Source organism: Myotis nattereri, assembly GCF_964212035.1.
Source record: "Myotis nattereri genome assembly, chromosome: 1".
NCBI lineage: Eukaryota > Metazoa > Chordata > Mammalia > Chiroptera > Vespertilionidae > Myotis > Myotis nattereri.
In genome coordinates, this window is record NC_138075.1 from 74,399,471 (window position 1) to 74,416,762 (window position 17,292).

A 17,292-nucleotide genomic window follows, 5' to 3' on the forward strand; every position below is an offset into this window, starting at 1 on the left:
GATTATGACACGCTTTATTAAGGCTCACTGTACCATGGTGCTCTGGAACGAAACCCACAATATCTCCGAGGTTTGCCTATACAAGAAACTTGAGAATCCTTACAGAGGCCCCTCCCTGCCACTCCCCACTCTGAACTGACCATTACCTGCTGTCCTGCTTCCTAGAGGTCCCGGGTCTAGCCTTGGCCCACAGCCTCCTGTGGGTAGGAGAGGAGCCATGAGAGTGTGACAGGTTTTCTCTTCTTTTGGGGAAGAGATACTGATATTTAGCCAATGCTTGTCAGGAATTAGAGGAATCGGATGCATTTAGTTGGAGTCATGGTGCGTTATGGTGCCTGCAAGACGTGCAGGCGTTGGGGGCTAATCAGTAGTTAGCTAGCTGTGATAGGTCTTTCAAGGAATAAGTCAGGAATGAAATAACATAACACATGTAAAATAAATAGAAACAAAAGCAAAAATAACAGAAATTAGGCCCATCATGGTGGTCAAAGATGGTGGTGCAGAGATTTCCCAGCAAGAGAAGCAAGGAAACTGATGAGAAACCCTGCAATGCACTCTGCATCAGGTGCTAGGAGAAGGCGGAGAGCGCCAGAGGAGACAGAAACGGAGGGGAGCTAAATGGGGTGGGGGGTGGGGGGGCTGGCAGAGAGGAAAGTGTTTCTAGGAGGAGGGAGTAGTTAGCACATACTGCAGAAAGGTGAGGTTAGAGGAAGAATGTTTCGCCAGGATGCAACATTTAAAAACAAGCACTGTTTTTTTCTGAGTATGTTTGCTCTGAATAAGGTTGATGATTTACTTTACAAAACCAAGTGGCCTGTGCCATTCCCTCTATCATTCCTTACCCTGAAAAGATTATTTAAAACACTTTATCTGTCTTTATATTTAAAATCCCAGGTCTTATTATTGACGCTTTTGGAGAGTTGAGAGACCAGCAGGAACAAGTACGAGAAGATATGGAGGTAATGTTCTTCTAAGCACTCATTCCAACTCTAGCTCTGTATCTCACAGCAGAATTACCAATGCAACCTGTTTCCATTCCTGTCCTCTTCTGGGTGCCTACCTACCAGCTCTGGGCATTTTGTGCTCCACCCTCTGTGTTCTACACTATCCCATGCCCTCCGCCTGCTGCCTTCACCATGCCCCATGCTTGGGGCAGGAGCAAGTATCCCCAGCTCGATAGGGAGTGGATGACTAAGAGCCTGAAGCATTTGAGAAATAGTTTTCAGTGTGTCTCAATTCAAGCAGATATCATCGCCCTTTTCCACCTGCCTGTAATGTCACGCCTACTAATACCTTTACTGCCTCTGTTATTTTTCTAGACTAAATGTTTCATCTGTGGGATTGGCAATGACTACTTTGACACAACCCCTCATGGTTTTGAAACACACACATTACAAGAGCACAACTTAGCCAACTACTTGTGAGTACTCTTGGTCGATAGGGGTGACAGGGGCGGGGGAGAAGTGGTAGAATAACACCGACAGTCAGTTCAGTCTCTGCTGATGCCATTTCCTCCTGTTTCTCTGAGAAATAGTGGCAATATGTGTTGTGGACTGTTCCTGCTCTGAGCGAAGGTCAGTTCCGCAACCAATCCTCAAGGTCACATAACTCCAGCAATGTTTTTCCTTTGCTGGAATTTTCCTATCCCAATACAACCTTTTAAAATCCTAGACAAAGACAAAAGTCTGTGGCTGCATTTTTACTTACAGCCATTGCCTTGCTTCTTCCTCTCCCGCCACCCCTCACATTTGCTCTTGTCAAGGTGGCCGCAGGTCCACATGGTGCTGGATTCTGTAGTGAGTTTTCAGTCCTCACCGTGTCCTCCTCTCCTGGTGACACATGGGCTCCATGAGGTTTGGGGACGTTTTCACACTGCTCTATCCCAACACCTGAGGTAAAGCATTCACTCCAGAACAAGTTATTCGGAGCCTATTATGTTCTGTGAACTGCCTGTGAAACTTAGAACTTACAGAATTTATAGAGAATACTGATTTCCTGATAATTCAGATTCTCTAAGCGATCATTTGTAAGAAAAAAAACACAAAACACCACTGGGCTTGGCCTCCTGGCCTACCCCTTCCCCTGAGTCCACATTGTATTTAGAAAATCCTCAACTTTCTTTAGGATGGAACAGACATAGCCTTTGGGAAAGGTGTTATTGCCAGAGACAACAATTTAAGAATTTCTTAAGACAAAACACAAATTTTTAAACATTAACTTTGGCATACCTTCCCTCAAGTCTGGGTAGTCATCCTTGTGTGTCTCATTAAGAGAGTTTGCATCTTATTGAAGGGTCCAGTGGATGTCCTCCTATGAAAGGTGCGCACACGGCCACCTGTCAGGACCAGTGAGTAGAGAAGAGAGGAAGAGCATTACGGTAGCTGGGTGGGGACCCCTTCTACGTCCTTCGCTAGCCTTCTGTATTAGAATAGTCTGTTTCTCTCTCTGTGCCTCTCTCGCAGAGAGCTTGGGGGGAAAGAACCCATCTTATTCATGTTTAAACCACACACACCCCCAAATGGTGCTTTCTCAAATAAATGTGCCTAAGTCTCCAACAAGGTCAGATACTGGCCATGCCTTGTTTCTTAGTGTGATAAACGAAGAAGAAGGAAACTAATAAATGTTTACAGCCTCTACTGTGGGCCACAATCTGAAGCTATAAACTCAGGGGACCCTGAGAGAACTCAAAATCTGAGCTCAGCTCTCCCCGCCCCCCCCCCCCCCCCTCCTCCAAAGAGAGTTATTTCTACTTTCTCTTTCTCACCGAGAGCTCAGTCCTTTTCCTGAAGGGCATGAGACCGGCTCCTCTGGCAGCTGTCTCTGAGGCCCTGTAATGCGAGCTGAGCGCCCGGCCTCCCGGGATGCTTGTGTGTTCCAGACAAACAGACTCAAACCTCAGACACTCACAGTCGAGCAAGTGAAACCACCTTGGCATTGCTCAGTCGTCTATAACAAAAACAAAACTATATTTCTGAAAGAATCGGGGCAACTTAAGTACTTTCCAAAAATCCCGTATCCTTGAGACACCATATAATTTTAATTCATTTTTATGTCACAATGAATAGGTGTACTGAAATTATGCAGGAAGAGTTTGGGATACCATTTCATTGTTTGGATTAGGATATTTTTAAACAATAAAATGGTAGCGAAAATGCTTCCTCACAAGGGATCTTAGCTTAAGTTCTGGGGACGGTAAAAAGGGGTCTCTTCTCATGAAAAGGCTAATTTTAACATTATCATCAGAAAATGATGGTTTGTGTCTATGCCACATGTGCCCAATTCAGAAAGGCCTAGTGGACAGCATGATACTGAAAAGCATACTTGAACCCCTCCTCTGGTTCCTTTAATTAAGTAAATGAAACTAGGCTTCCTAAGGGAAGTATCTAATATTGTCTTTTCCTCATTTATTAAACCCTTTTTCCCTGTTCCAGGTTCTTCCTGATGTATTTGATTAACAAAGATGAAACAGAGCACACGGGTCAGGTGAGGGGAAAGGTCTAATTAAGCATCACACCCCCACAGCAGCACTTCCTTTGCCTAAGTGTCAAGAATCGGCTGAGCACAGGCTGTTTGAAGGAGACAGGTGATCCCATCGGCCTCCAGGCCATTCCCCACTGCTTTCTGCATCACGCCACCATCCTTTGTGACTTAAGAAGCCAGAATTCTAAAGCAATTCCATTCTATTCCAAAAGAGTCCTGGTTATCCTTGCAACAGACACTGACATTTTCCACACCCTTCAGAGTTAAGGAGCTGGAGGTTGAGAGCATTACAGAGCAAAGACAATGAGGAGCTGAGTGGGTGGTGAGCACAGAGAACAGGGGGAGCAGAGGCAAATGCTGTGAGGACGTGAGGACGGCATAGAAAGATAATCCTGAGTGGGGGAGGGGGAGGGGGAGGGGTGGGTGTGAGAGTATGAACGAAGGTGTCAAAGGGATTCTATGATGGAGTATGACATGTAAAGACAGAGAACACAGGCAGAAGAGGCAGGTTATCAAGTTTTCAAACATCACTGTGTTTGTAGGAATTCTTCACAGCTCGAACATTTACAAGAGGGCAGCTGGTTTCCGGAGCTGGCTTTAATATAGCTAAGCCAGTCCTCCATGGTCCCCATCGTATGTTCTTCTACCAATTACAAATTACATGGAATCAGCCTACTGCTAATCTTTTAAGTATTTTTATGTCAATCACTGAGTTGGTTTCTGTGTTCGGGAGGAGGAAGTGGGAAGAAACCTCTTGCTGTCAAAATGGGCTGTGAATACAAGAATGAATGCGCCAGTTGAGCCTCATATAAATCCACATCAATGTTCCTAAAGGGAGAGAAATAGAGCAAAAACAGAGTTTTCGAGCTTTAGCTTACTGTGGTTTAAAAAGAAGTACCTTTTCCCCCCCGATTATTTCAGGAATCGTATGTCTGGAAGATGTACCAAGAAAGGTGTTGGGATTTCTTCCCAGCTGGTGACTGCTTTCGGAAACAATATGAGGATCAGCTTGGATAAGCCTGAATGAAAGAAACTCCTCGAGTCTGGACTGTCAACTTAAAGTGAAATTAAAATCCTTTTACACTTCATATGCAACATTTTTGAAAGGTGACATTTTCTAAATGCCTCCCTTACAACAAGAAATTGTTTGTTAAAAAATGTGTAAAAACAACCCCAAAAAGAAGCCACCAAAAAAAAAAAAAAAATCTCTTGTGATATTTTGGAATTGATTGGACTCTTTGTGCCTAATGGACAAACCCTGTGGGAGATAACCTTTCAAAATGTTAAATCAAGGACTCCAGTTGAATGCCTTCAAGATTTTCAGTTCTAATGTAACGTGTTTGTCAGGGTGGCAGCATGGAGAAAGGGACTAGAAGTATGAAGTCTTGGATGCATAATACATGAAATGTTAAACACTTGAATGCCACATGACAATATCCACGAGTGACTCATGGTCTGAACTACAAAAAATCATTTTAACTGAAGTCTAATTTTTCCCATGGTACTTACTAGTGAATGTACCCAGAATCAGCTTGAAAAGCTTTAACCAGTTAAAGAAATAGAAACAGAAAAAACACTTTGTCGACAATGAAATATCGATTAAGTGCCTTAAAACCTCTTTAGATATAGCTATGCAAGTTTTTTATGTTTATGTTCTAGATGGACAGTCCCATTAAATAATTGTGTTGATCTTCTGTCTTACTTTAAGAAACTGCACTTGAAGGTTATGCATATAATTTTTTTTCTCAGTAACAGCTTGTCGACTGCTGTTATTAGAAGAAAAGTACTGTACTGAAAACTCAGAAAAATCTCAATCTTATGCCAAATTGAGTAATGCTTTATGGTCCCTCGTAAGTAGTGGAGCCGCTATGTTTAGGTGAATCTTAAGTAAAATGAAGTGCCCACTGCAATAAAGTGATACGTGCCAACCCGTGGTCTGGCCTCTTGTAATGCACCACCTCTGGATGATTCTACAACCACACTGTGGCTGCTGGGAAAGGGACATGAAACAAACAGCCTAAACCGCTTCACAAAAAGGAAAAACACTCCACAGACCAGCACTGGTTTATTTGGCCAAACACATACCCTGTTGCTTGCTCTCTTCAGCAGCAGCACTTGGCTGTGCTGGAAACAAGCGCCACGTCTCCACCCTTCCTGAGTCTGAGATGACTAAGTCAGAGAAAAATGCCCCGAGCCTCGTAAATGTATTATTGTGGCTGTTGTCAGACACAGAGGCAGGTGTGCACTGTGTGAGCTGATGGAACACACCGGCGCGGGGCAGGCTCGTAAACCAGCTGCTCTCACGGACCGCCATGGGCCCGGCCTTACAGGGCAACCCAAACTGGTGTCGGGCACTTTTTTCTTTCTCTTTTTCTGTTTCTTTCTCTTTTTTTGTTAGGAAATCATACTGTCCAACCAGTCTTCAAGCTCTTCCTCGGTAACATTTTTGGATGTGCTTGGTTGCTCAGGTTCCACAGTCTTTCCTTCCGCCACGGATGCTTTTGCAGGAACTAGGGAAATAAAGGCAATGTTAACAACTTCACGTTAGTCCCAAAACGGAGGGTGACAGCTTCCCTGGGTGCTGTTCCATGATATAATTCAGCCACAATTATTACTTTGCTTACAGCAAGGGGAAACATTCTATTGTTGTCCCTACTCCCTAAGAAGATATAATAGTATCTAAACAAATTAATAGAGTAGAAATTTGCCCCTCTATTTATTCTCAAGTTGAATTTCACAGTTCACGAGTTTATTAAAAAGACCAACGCTCGGTTTTCTGTGTGCTATTGTAGCAATCCTGGAAAGTATTAAGGCCCTTGAACGCGGGATATGCTGGGGCCGTGCCTTGGGCCTCTCCGCATCAGATGGGCCACTGCCTCACGGAACACACACAAACAAGAAAGTGTTGTTCTCTTGTAAAAAACAACATCAAAACAGTAAAACGAAGGAAGAGCTGGTTAACTGGGCTATTCAGACAGTGGATTCAAAGGTCCGCTGCCGCACAGCTGAGGGCTACAAATATCTCCAGGCCTGTTTATCGCTCACGTTCAATTCGCAGCCTCAGATTTAACACTGAGATCAGGCAGGTAGCAGCTCTGGGAGCCGCATATCTAGTGAGAGGAATGTTGTCAGAAAGGTCAGCTCTGGGGAAGCGGAGATGTGAGCACAGAAACAGATGTCAGTGGACGACGCCAGATTGATGTCAGACACCAATGGAGGTGTGTGCGGATGTGACACAGGTGAGGCTGTTCTCATAAAAGCACAGAACCAAGAAGATGGAGAGGGGAAAAAAATGAAAACCGTACCTTTTTCTTCTTGGGCCACCACCTCCCCATCTTTCTCAGATTCTAGGTCCTGGGGCATCTGGTCTGGTAAGATGTTCGCTCCCGCTTTTGCAGGCGCATCTAAATTAAGCAGCAGATCTAATTCTTCTTCCAGATGGTCCGCTGCTGACTGCAGTGGGGAAGCGGGATCCTGGGAGCCCTCTGAAGGGCCTGGTCTGGGGCTAGCTTTACCCAGGGACCCGGGGCAGCCAGCAGGTGATGATTTCAGCTCAGACACCGACCCCTTTCCTCCAGGCCCCAGGGGCCCTCTTAACTGCATGCCTAGTCCCTTGCCTTCATCGTTTCTCTTTGGTTTCACCTGAGGAAGCTCTAAAGGAAGGGCGGTCTGAAAGAGAAGCATAATCACTGAGTTGAAAATGTGAGTTCTGTACCATTTGCTCAAGCAGAAACAGAAGCTAAGGAAGCCATCAAACTGCCTTAGAATCGGAACAAGAAACAATTCAGACAGGAAGTTCACAAAGGGCCTCTGGTGGGGGCCCGTCACAGTACCCTCCTTTCCGGCATGGGGTAAATGCATGCGGGCGACCTCACTGAAACATAACAGGCCTGCACCCCCCACTCAGCTCTGTGCTGAGTCGAAGTTGAAATCAAAAGGGCCATGTCTTCTATCAGGCCTGAAAAATGACAGTACCACAGGGCTACTGAAGGTGCACTGAGTCTGTGATGAGAGTTAATTTAAACTCTGTAAAAGGACCAAAAAGTAACTAGCAAATCAGGTCTGTTCAATGTACTTGAAAGCACTAATATAAAGGTGAAGAGGTAAATTCACTGAGAAGAAAATACTGACTGACTCTGTATTGAGTAAAAAATGCCAGACGTGAAAGAAAAACATACTATTTTGATTGCATTTGTAAAAAGTCAAAAGGAGGCAAACTGATCTTTAATATTAGCAGTCAGGACAGTGGTTTTAGGGAAACTGGCTCAGAGCAGTGGGGAAACAGTGGCTTCAGCAGCGCCGGCAACATTCTGATTCTTGATTTGGATGCCAAGTCCATGGTAACTACCACCTTTGCGTGCGCTTTTCTGTCTCTGTTATAACTTAAAAAAGGTAAAAATATCCAGGTGGTTGCAATGCAGAGCTAGGCTGGGAACACTGTCCTGCAGGAGGCCTGTGTGACCAGCAGGGCATAGGAGTGGATAGGTTCAGAATGAAGGTCAGCCACTATTGGCAGCACCATCCCCTATTTGGACACGTAAGCACCCTGAGCAGATCCAATTTGCTAACAACTCTTCAGGCTTCTACGACAGGATGACTACACGCACAAACGTAAATGTTCATATTGTCAGTGTGCGGGACGAAGCCGGGGTGTGGTCCTCTATTCCAGTCCAGGGATTTTGTTTCCGGGTGTCTGGAATTGGGCATCTGGAACTGGTTTTGTTTATTCCCTCCCTGGGGGTTTCCGATGTAGAAACACAGTTGAGAATAACTGCTGCGCATCGTGGCACAGAAAGCGGGGCGGGGTAAAACAAGGTAGCCTGGGTTTCCAAGTTACTGCAGTTATTATTTACCTTTAGTGTAAGGCCCACCACCAACACATCCTTCACTTTCAAATGCTCACACTTCCTGTTTCTCTTCTGAGTCTTGGGCCCCCATCACCTTCATCTCAGTGGTTCCCTGTGTGTTCTGTTAACCATTCCTCATCGGGACCAAACTAAATATGTCAGAACCCTGAACACCGGGACACCCAGCCTCTCCCAGTCACAACCCCAAATGCACCCCACATTCCTAACAAACAGTGACTCCCATCAGAGGCCAGTGAAACCCCCTCGACTTCTCTGCCCCTACCTCTCCTCCAGCCCTGAATTGTACTTGCTGCCCTAAATGTGGGACTAGTAAGTGCAATAGAAACAGCATCACATTCAACTGAAGAGCCAAATTAATCATTTTAGCTGCTGGAATTCTATTTAAAATTAGTACTGCCCAAAGTTTCATTTTTTCAAAAAGTCAAGCAAGCCACAATTAAATTCTGAGGCTCCTTATATACAGTCCTTGGGCTTTTCCTCTCAATCACCACCTTACAGGGATAACTCCCCAATTTCTATTTCCAGCCCTTAATTCTGGACTATAAATTTCTCTGTCTATTTGACTTCTATTTTCACTTTGATATCTCAGAGACACAAACCCCTAATATCCCAACCTCACCTCCTGGTCCCACCTAGCAGTGTTGCACAAGCTGGAAAAAAACCTAGGATAATTCTCCCCATGTCCTCTTAATTTTTCCTTTGAAGTACCTCTTAGAAAACTCCAATTCCGTGCCACCTCTACCATCATCACCCTTTCCAAGCTACAGCATTATTCGCCTGGGCCCATGCAATAGCCTCCTAACTTGCCTGCCCTCGTCTCCTCTGCTCCTGTAAGTGCGGATTAACCAATAAACCCCCCACCCCACTCCTGTGGCCCCCTGGCCACCCGCAGCCGCATGCTCTTGCTAGTGTCAGCAGTAGCAGTGCTGTTAATGCAGATCCTTCTCTAAATTCCAACTCAAATGCCCTTCTACTCTGGGTCTCAGCTTATCTGTCCCTTCCTCAGGAAATCCATTCCTAATCACAGAGAGTAGATCAGGTTCCCTGTTATAAATCCCACAGCACACTGTGCTAACCCTTCTTAGCAATTATCACAACTTGTACTTTCGTGTGATAATCTGTTTAATACCCACCTTTCCCAATAGATTAAGCCCCACAAGGGCAGGAACCCTGTCTGTCTACTCAACCACTGCATCCTTAGTACCCAACATAAATATTGTACCAGCCAGACTTTATACTTTTACATTTCATTCAACTCTATTACATCTAATTCTTTAAAATGTTTCAGCTATAAAATGTAAAAAAAAAAAAAAACTTATAAAAATTAACTCATTCTCCCTTAAAACTTTACAAAGTGCTACCTGATACAAAACCCTCAGTTTCATGAAAGGAAGAGCTGAGCCTGAGACATCCTGCCAAGGGTTATTTTTCATTCTTTCTTCTCCTGCCCTAACCCACACCGGCTCGAAGATGCCATCAGGGTTTTTACCTGGACCAATTCAGCAGCAACATTGAGTCGGAGGGAGAGAGGCAGTTCTTGAAGGGCTTGAACCAATGACTCACAGTCCACATAAAATGCTGAGTTCTATAAATAAATAAGAAAGATACATAGATCACGCATACACATATGTATTCCTGGTGATGATTACATGTGACCTTCTAAAAATGAAAGAGAAGACACACTTGATACGGTTATGATTCTCATCTCTGCATTCAGATGAGCAGAACCAAACACCGCCTTCCTGAGCCACAGCTCGTGCCGCCGGAGCAGTGGAAAGTGGGCACCCCACCGTCAGGAACACACGATGACCTGGAACCTGGACACTCTTGGACTTACTGGCCAATGGAAAAATAAGCATTCTGTGGAATCTAAGTGGACCTTCAAATGCAGGTGCTGACCCTCAGGAGAGGGGGAAGAGCTGTCTAGGGGGAAGACGGCGAACCTGTGACATGTGAACTCATTTTTTTGGTTGATTTTTCTTTGTTAAATGGCATTTAAATATATAAAATAAATATCAAAAATATAAATCTTTGTTTTACTATGGTTGCAAATATCAAAAAATTTCTAGATGTGACACGGCACCAGAGTTAAGTTAGGGTTTTTCAAAATGCTGACACGCCGAGCTCAAAAGGTTCGCCATCACTGGCCTAGGCAGTGAGATGGGTTGAGAGGCACGGCCGGAGGCTGAAGGAGCCCGTGAGGTGCCGGCTAACAGGAAAGCAGAGGATGGAAACTCACCCTCTAGCCGGCAGCACGCTGTGTATGGCCAACACTAAAAGCTCCCTTTGACTCCCTTCCCATTCATACCCACAGTGACCTCCCAAACTGAGGTATTGGTACAAGCTTCCAGATTGTCACCTGGCTTACCAATAGTATAGCAGCTGCTCTCGGAGCCCTGGCAGCCAAGAGAAGGAAAAACTAGAAGGTGGTTGCAATGACCTCACATTAGAGGCAAACATCACTGACCACCTCCTCTACCAAGGACAGCACAGGCCCAGCTGGAAGCACGTCTTATTCTATCATCACTGACTCCAAGTTAGAGAAAAGCCAGTGCTGCTCTATCCAGTCTCACCTCGATCCCACCGCAGGAATGTCTCGGACAGAGGAGTTTGTGATGGAGACAGTCTGTCATTCCTGCTGTGCTCAAGAAGGGCCCCGAAATGAAACCCAGACCCACTCTAACCCTAATCCCGACCGCAGCACACGGATCAAAAGAAACAAGGTGGCTTTTCAACACCCTGCTGACATTTTCCGAGGATGGCTGGCTCTTAGGGAAGCAAAGCTGGCAGCACCAATTGTGGCCCTAGTCCTGGAAAAAAGGAACTTACATTTACATCTAAAAAAAAGTATTTAGGTAACAGGACGGAGATAAGGAAGCCCTGATGAGAAAATGAGAAACTCAGTAGGTGTCAGCCCTTCCTCAGCCCTGAACTCAGCACCCACGTGCTCTGACACACCCAGCATGGCCAAGCTCATGTTTTCCAGTTTGGAGAAACTCTCTCAACCCCCTAGTAAGGTGTGATCCTGAATGCTTAGCACCTGGGTCAGTCAGCAAATCACAACCTGGAAATCTCACCCTCCCCACAGCCAAGGGGTCTGCAAAGTCACGCAGGTAACAACACCCCCTTCATTCAGCCTGCAGAGCGAGAGCTTGCCCTCCGTGACCTGTGCTCTCAGCTCTCTGGAGAACTGCTGAGACATGCTGGGGTCTGGCTAGAAGTATCCAAACTTCCTCTGCCCTCTTTTGCATCAGGTGCAACCTGACCATGAGGTGCATCATAAACAGTGAGGAGCTGTGAGTCGACCACACAGAGATACGGGGACGCCCGCTGTGCTTGTGAGCTGCATTCTGAATGTTGGGCATTTGGCTGTGTTTGCTACTGCAATGTCTCCTTCCCCCACATTTCTAATTCCCAAGGCCCAGCTGACACTGCCCCACCTCCATGATGCCGTCAAGACACTGCAAGCCACCACGGCGATTGCTCCTCGTCTCCTTGCAGGAGTCCCGGAGCCAGGAGCCGGCCATCAAATGCCACTGTAACACTTTCCCCACAAAGGGCGAAAGCTGACGGCCTTAGATATAAAGTGGGATGAAATAAATTGTGTAAAGCGTGAACTTTAAAATAGGTTTAGTTGGAATAATAACCATGAATTAGCTTTAAAATAATTCACAGGTCTTTTTGCCTGGTGGGCGCAGTCCCATATCCACTTGGCCAACTCTGATGGTCACTCACAGCTGGAGTCACAGCCTGGTCCGCAATGGGGCACCCTGGTGTCTTCTCTCCTGCACAGTCCTCGCTGGCAGAGGGGAGCAGCCCGACTCAGACAAGCACCCCCAACCCCCACCTCTGCCCTCCGTGTGCACAGAAGTCTGTCTGGGGAGTGAGAATCTAATCCTGCAGCTCCTCTCTGTCCAGGAACCTCATTATGCTCCAAGTCTCTCAGTCTGTGTAAAGGGACAGTACTTGGTGAGAAAAGAACCTGCTAGAAACTCCACTTTGCAGCTTTAAAAAAAGTCCAAAATTGCCTTCCTTTAGTTCTGCTCTTCTTCCTTTCCGAGAGCAGTCACCATAGCCTTTCCTCAGCCCATCCCACCTTCCTCAGGAGCTGAAGCACTGGTCACATTCGTGTGGGACTCAGGGACCCAGTCTGGGAAGCTTTCCAGGCACACATTCTCAGCCTCGCTCAGAACCAGAGTCTGGAGGGTGGACCTGGGGGCCTTCACCTCTAGAAGGCAGGCTCAGGAACCACTGCCTCTGGCCCAGCCAGCACTCAACACTCGCTCAGGGAAGCTCTGCTGAACAAACAAGTCATTATGTCAACAAAAATAAAAGACAGAATAGGAAAAAAAGTGATTTAAAAAGCATCTGTATTTTCACCCAAAGAAGTTTTCCTCCCGCCCTTTCCCTCCACACATGCCCCGCACTGTCCATAGGAAAGACATGAAAATCCCACTCATGGACCTAAGGGGAAACTCCCTATAGTGACGGAGCCAGCACGCTAAGCACCGACCCTGCTGCCAGGCTACAGTCTCTGCCAGCCTGCCCCTGAGCCACAAAGAAACGAAGGCAAGTCAGCGGGAGGGCGCTGGGTCCCTCTCCTATAAGGATGTCCTCTGGGGACCTAACATGTTGATTCGGTTGGAGCATCATCCCATGCACCAAAAGGTCGATTCCTGGTCAGTGCACATACTAGTCCCTAGTTGTGACTTCAATCCCCAGTCGGGGCACATGCAGGAGACAACCGGTCCATGTTTCTCTCTTGCATCTCTCTCTCCACCTCCCTCCCTTCCTCCTTCCCTCCTTTTCTCTCTCTCAAAGTCAATTTAGAGAAAAAAACACACAAAAGGAGTCAAAACGTGAGTTGTTTGGTTTTCACCATATTCGTCAATGACCTTAGTTTGTGATTTCAACTTGTCCTAGAACTCTAAACTGTTTCTCAGGTATATGCCCAAAGAGGCTGAAACAAATACAAATATTTTTAATTCCCAACTTTTTGTATAATACATACTCTTTGCAAAGTGACAGGCAGTACTTTTACAGTAACTTCCATCTCCTCAATTTTTATAAGACAATGTCCATCCCAAACAACTAAATACAACACCAGCCCAGACATAAAATGAGCCGCCTACAGTGCGTGTGCTGAGCTGGTAGCAGAATGGGGAGGGGGGTGCCTTACCTCTGGGCTTTGGGTCTGCTGCTCAGCCACCTGTCTGAGGCTGTGGACAGACTGTCTAATCACTGGAGGTCTAATCAGAGTACATGACAAGCCACCAACAATCCTCTGTGCATTTTAAAGGTGTGAAAAATATCTGTTATCTTTCATATGAAAAAATCAGTGAAATCGTGCGTGAAAAAAAATAAAGTTCCTAAGGAAGAAAACATAGCATGAACATGAACAGCAAGTAAAATATCTGGGCTTTATGGAGTCACTGAAAGACATATCTGATATTTGTTCTCATTTTATAGCTTTATTCACCTAATTCTGGAAGAAGAGTTATTTGAAGCTATAAAGTAAAGGATTTTTCTCAACACCAAAAACAATGTGGGGGGGGAATTAATTTTCAACCCTCAGAGGAATTTTCAGAAATGGAAAAGAAGAAAGCCCAAATGGCAAAGTAGTCCGCTAAACACCATGACTCTCAGCTTTCTCCTTTTCAGCCTAGTCTGTGAGCAAGCCACACAGATGGGCAAGTATAAAGGTGAACTCTAGCTCCAAGCACCTGCAAAATGTAAGCTCCCTGAAATTTTTCTGAGCAACTGAGGTAACTGAGACTAAACTGTACATGAATTACTAAAGTTTTTCCTACTTAAAGACTCTAGCTCAGGGGTCCTCAAACTTTTTAAACAGGGGGCCAGCTCACTGTCCCTCAGACCGTTGGAGGGCCGGACTATAGTTTAAAAAAAAACTATGAACAAATTCCTATGCACACTGCACATATCTTATTTTGAAGTAAAAAAACAAAACGGGAACAAATACAATATTTGTATTTGCATGTGGCCCGCGGGCCGTAGTTTGAGGACCCCTGCTCTAGCTCAACAATAATATCAGAGGTGTTAGTTTCCAGTCTTGAAAAGGGCCAGCCCGCCATATTCAACACAAACCATCTTACCTGCTTTGGGCATGAAGCTTCACCATCCCACTCTTTCTCCTCGGCAAACCGGAACTGTGAGAAGGAGTCCCCTAGAAATATAAAAAACACACAACTTTATGGAAAAGCCCAAGAAAAACACTCAGTTCTCTAAACTCCCCTGGCGGGATGGGATGAAAGTGCCACTTCTGAAGAGCCAACCATCCTGATCTCAGTGGTACAACGGAAGGCTCTGGCTTCCACGTCATTGCACGGCGACCTGTGCATGGTGCGCACGTGAAATATTGTTAGAACCTGCACTTACTGCTCCATTCAGCTCTCAGTAAACCACCACCCTACATGCTCCATGAGAGACAACAAAACAGTTCAGGCCATCGACCCATATTTAGCATATTTCATCTGCTTAAGGCAAGCAAGGAAACTAATATTTATGATTTGGGGGTGGGCACAGCAGAAAAGGAAGGAGAAAAATAGGACTGAAGGAAAGAAGTCTAGCCTGATCCACAATATGAAACTTAAAATCTCTCTCTGAGGTGAGGTTATGAACCTCTATCATCATGCCAAAAAATCACCTGCTTAGAATGTCAAATGTAAGACGAAACTCAAAAAATGTGTCTTAGATTAGTTAATGTGAATCATGGTACAGTGAACTTTCAGAATAAAGGAAAATGAACATGTAAGATCAGCATAAGCGCATGAAAGATGAGCCTGTACAGCGAGCTTATTTTGTATTTGTACTTATTCTATTATTTGCATTAAAAACAGCTGACTTATAAATGAATAATTATATCTCTGCCTAGCTTTCAGAATCCTCCAAAATGTGGTCCTGCTTCATTAAGCCACTTCCTATGTCTTCAGACTTTCTGCTCCAGAGTCTGCCTTTTTCACATTCCAAACATACTTCATAATCCATTCTATCCTCATTTATTTTTTAATATGTCCCTCTTGTCTGGAGACCCACACATTTCTACCCATTTATATTCTATTTATACTTCAAGAACTCAGGCCCAGCTCACTTCCTCCTCGTCTGATACCTCTCAGGTGATTTAACCATATTATTTGTTCTTTATTTCTACATCAAAAGTGGGGAGAGGGAGGAAGAAATGAAGAACTCAAAATTAATGAGACAAAGAAAAATTTAAAGATAAAATCTATACCAACCCACCAATCCCAAAACATGTGGATCACAACATTAACATTTGACAAGATCAAATTCAAGGCAAAAAGGATCAAGGACAGCACTCATTATCATGAAAAAGGGTAAAATCACTGCTCTTAGTCATTGGAAAATCAATTGGATCCATCAAAAATTATGATGTAAGTATATATAATTAATACAATCTTATATATGGATGTATTTGCATATGTGCATGCTATGTATTGTGATTATACGTGTGTATTTTATATATATATATATATATATATATATATATATATATATATATATATCTGTGCAACATTAATTTTTTAAAACTACTATATAAAAAGGCCACAAAAACCTCCATAAATCCTAAAAGGTAACAGTCGTACAAATCATATTCACTGGTAATAAACATTTGTACCACACATGGGCAAAGAGTTGACATCTCTTATATAACAAAGAGCTTTTGCAAATCAATCAGAATAAAACCAACTAATAGAAAAACAAGAAAGGGGGTGAGAATAAGAAATATGATGCCCTGCCAGGTTTGGCTCAGTGGAAAGAACATCGACCTGCAGACTAAAGGGGTCCCGGGTTCGGTACCAGTCAAGAGAATATGCCTGGGTTTCGGGCTTGATCCCCAGTAGGGGGCATGCAGGATGCAGCTGATCAATGATTCTCTCTCATCATTTATGTTTCTATCTCTCTCTCCCTCTCCCATCCTCTCTGAAATCAGTTTAAAAATATATTTTTTTAAAAAGTAGCTAAAAGCTAACAAATTACAAAAAAGAATAGCTAATATATATATAAATTAAAAATCAATCTGGCTACTTGATATCAAACTATACTACAAGGCTATAATAATAAAAACAGCATGGGGATGGCATAAAAATAGACAATGGAACAAAAGAGAGATCCCAGAAATAAACCCACACTATTTGGCAAATTACTATATGACAAAGGAGAAAAGAACATACAATGGAGTAAAGATAGTCAATTCCATAAATGCTGCTGGGAAGTTTGAACATACGTGGAAAGAAGAAAGGAAGGGGAAAGGGAAGGGAAAAGGGAAAGGGGAAGGGAAGGGAAAGGAAGGGAAGGGAAAAAGGAAAGGAAAAGGGAAGGAAAAGGGGAAAGGAAGGGAAGGGAAAGAAAGGGAAAGGAAAAAGGGAAGGAAAAAGGGAAGGAAAAGGGGAAGAGGGGAGAGAAGGTGAGGGGAGGGGAGGGGAGGAGAGGAAGGGAAAAGGAAAGGAAAAGAAAAGGAAAAGGGGAAGGAAAAGGGGAAAGGAAGGGAAAGGAAAAGGAAAGGAAAAGGGAAGGCAAAAGGGAAGGGAAGGGAAGGGAATAAAAGAAACTATACCACCTTTTTACACCATATACAAAAACAGACTCAAAATGAAAGACTTAAATGTAAGACATAAAACTCCTAGAAGAAAATACAGGCAGTATAATCTCTGACATTTCTCTTAGCAATATTTTTCTGATATATCTCCTCAGGCAAACAAAAGAAAAATAAACAAGTTGGACTAAATGAAATTAAAAAGATTCTGTAGAGCAAAGGAAACCATCAACAAAAGGAAAAAAAAAACCCTACTGAATGGGAGAGAATATTCACCAATGAATGATACAGCTGATAAGGGGTTAATATCCAAAATTTCTAAAGAACCCAAACTATTCAACATGAAAAAAAACCCAATTACAAATGGGCAGC

General features: G+C 44.2%; 2 protein-coding genes across 2 annotated transcripts in view; one reads left to right on the plus strand and one right to left on the minus strand.

The window, feature by feature from the left end:
* Positions 1–5,406, plus strand: part of RYR3 (ryanodine receptor 3) — a 548,626-nt gene extending 543,220 nt beyond the window's left edge. The window contains exons 99-102 of the mRNA XM_081108039.1: positions 895–959; positions 1,320–1,420; positions 3,432–3,483; positions 4,402–5,406. Coding sequence (XP_080964165.1) covers positions 895–959; positions 1,320–1,420; positions 3,432–3,483; positions 4,402–4,497 — 314 coding nt within the window. The 3' untranslated portion in view covers positions 4,498–5,406. The remainder of the gene's footprint in view (positions 1–894; positions 960–1,319; positions 1,421–3,431; positions 3,484–4,401) is intronic.
* Positions 5,407–5,532: 126 nt separating this feature from the next.
* The window catches only part of AVEN (apoptosis and caspase activation inhibitor), a 172,599-nt gene continuing 160,839 nt past the window's right edge, over positions 5,533–17,292 (minus strand). Inside the window, exons 3-6 of the mRNA XM_081108016.1 lie at positions 14,462–14,532; positions 9,838–9,933; positions 6,786–7,149; positions 5,533–5,990 (exon numbers count right to left, since the gene is read on the minus strand). Of these exons, the coding sequence (XP_080964142.1) occupies positions 5,875–5,990; positions 6,786–7,149; positions 9,838–9,933; positions 14,462–14,532 (647 nt within the window). The 3' untranslated portion in view covers positions 5,533–5,874. The remainder of the gene's footprint in view (positions 5,991–6,785; positions 7,150–9,837; positions 9,934–14,461; positions 14,533–17,292) is intronic.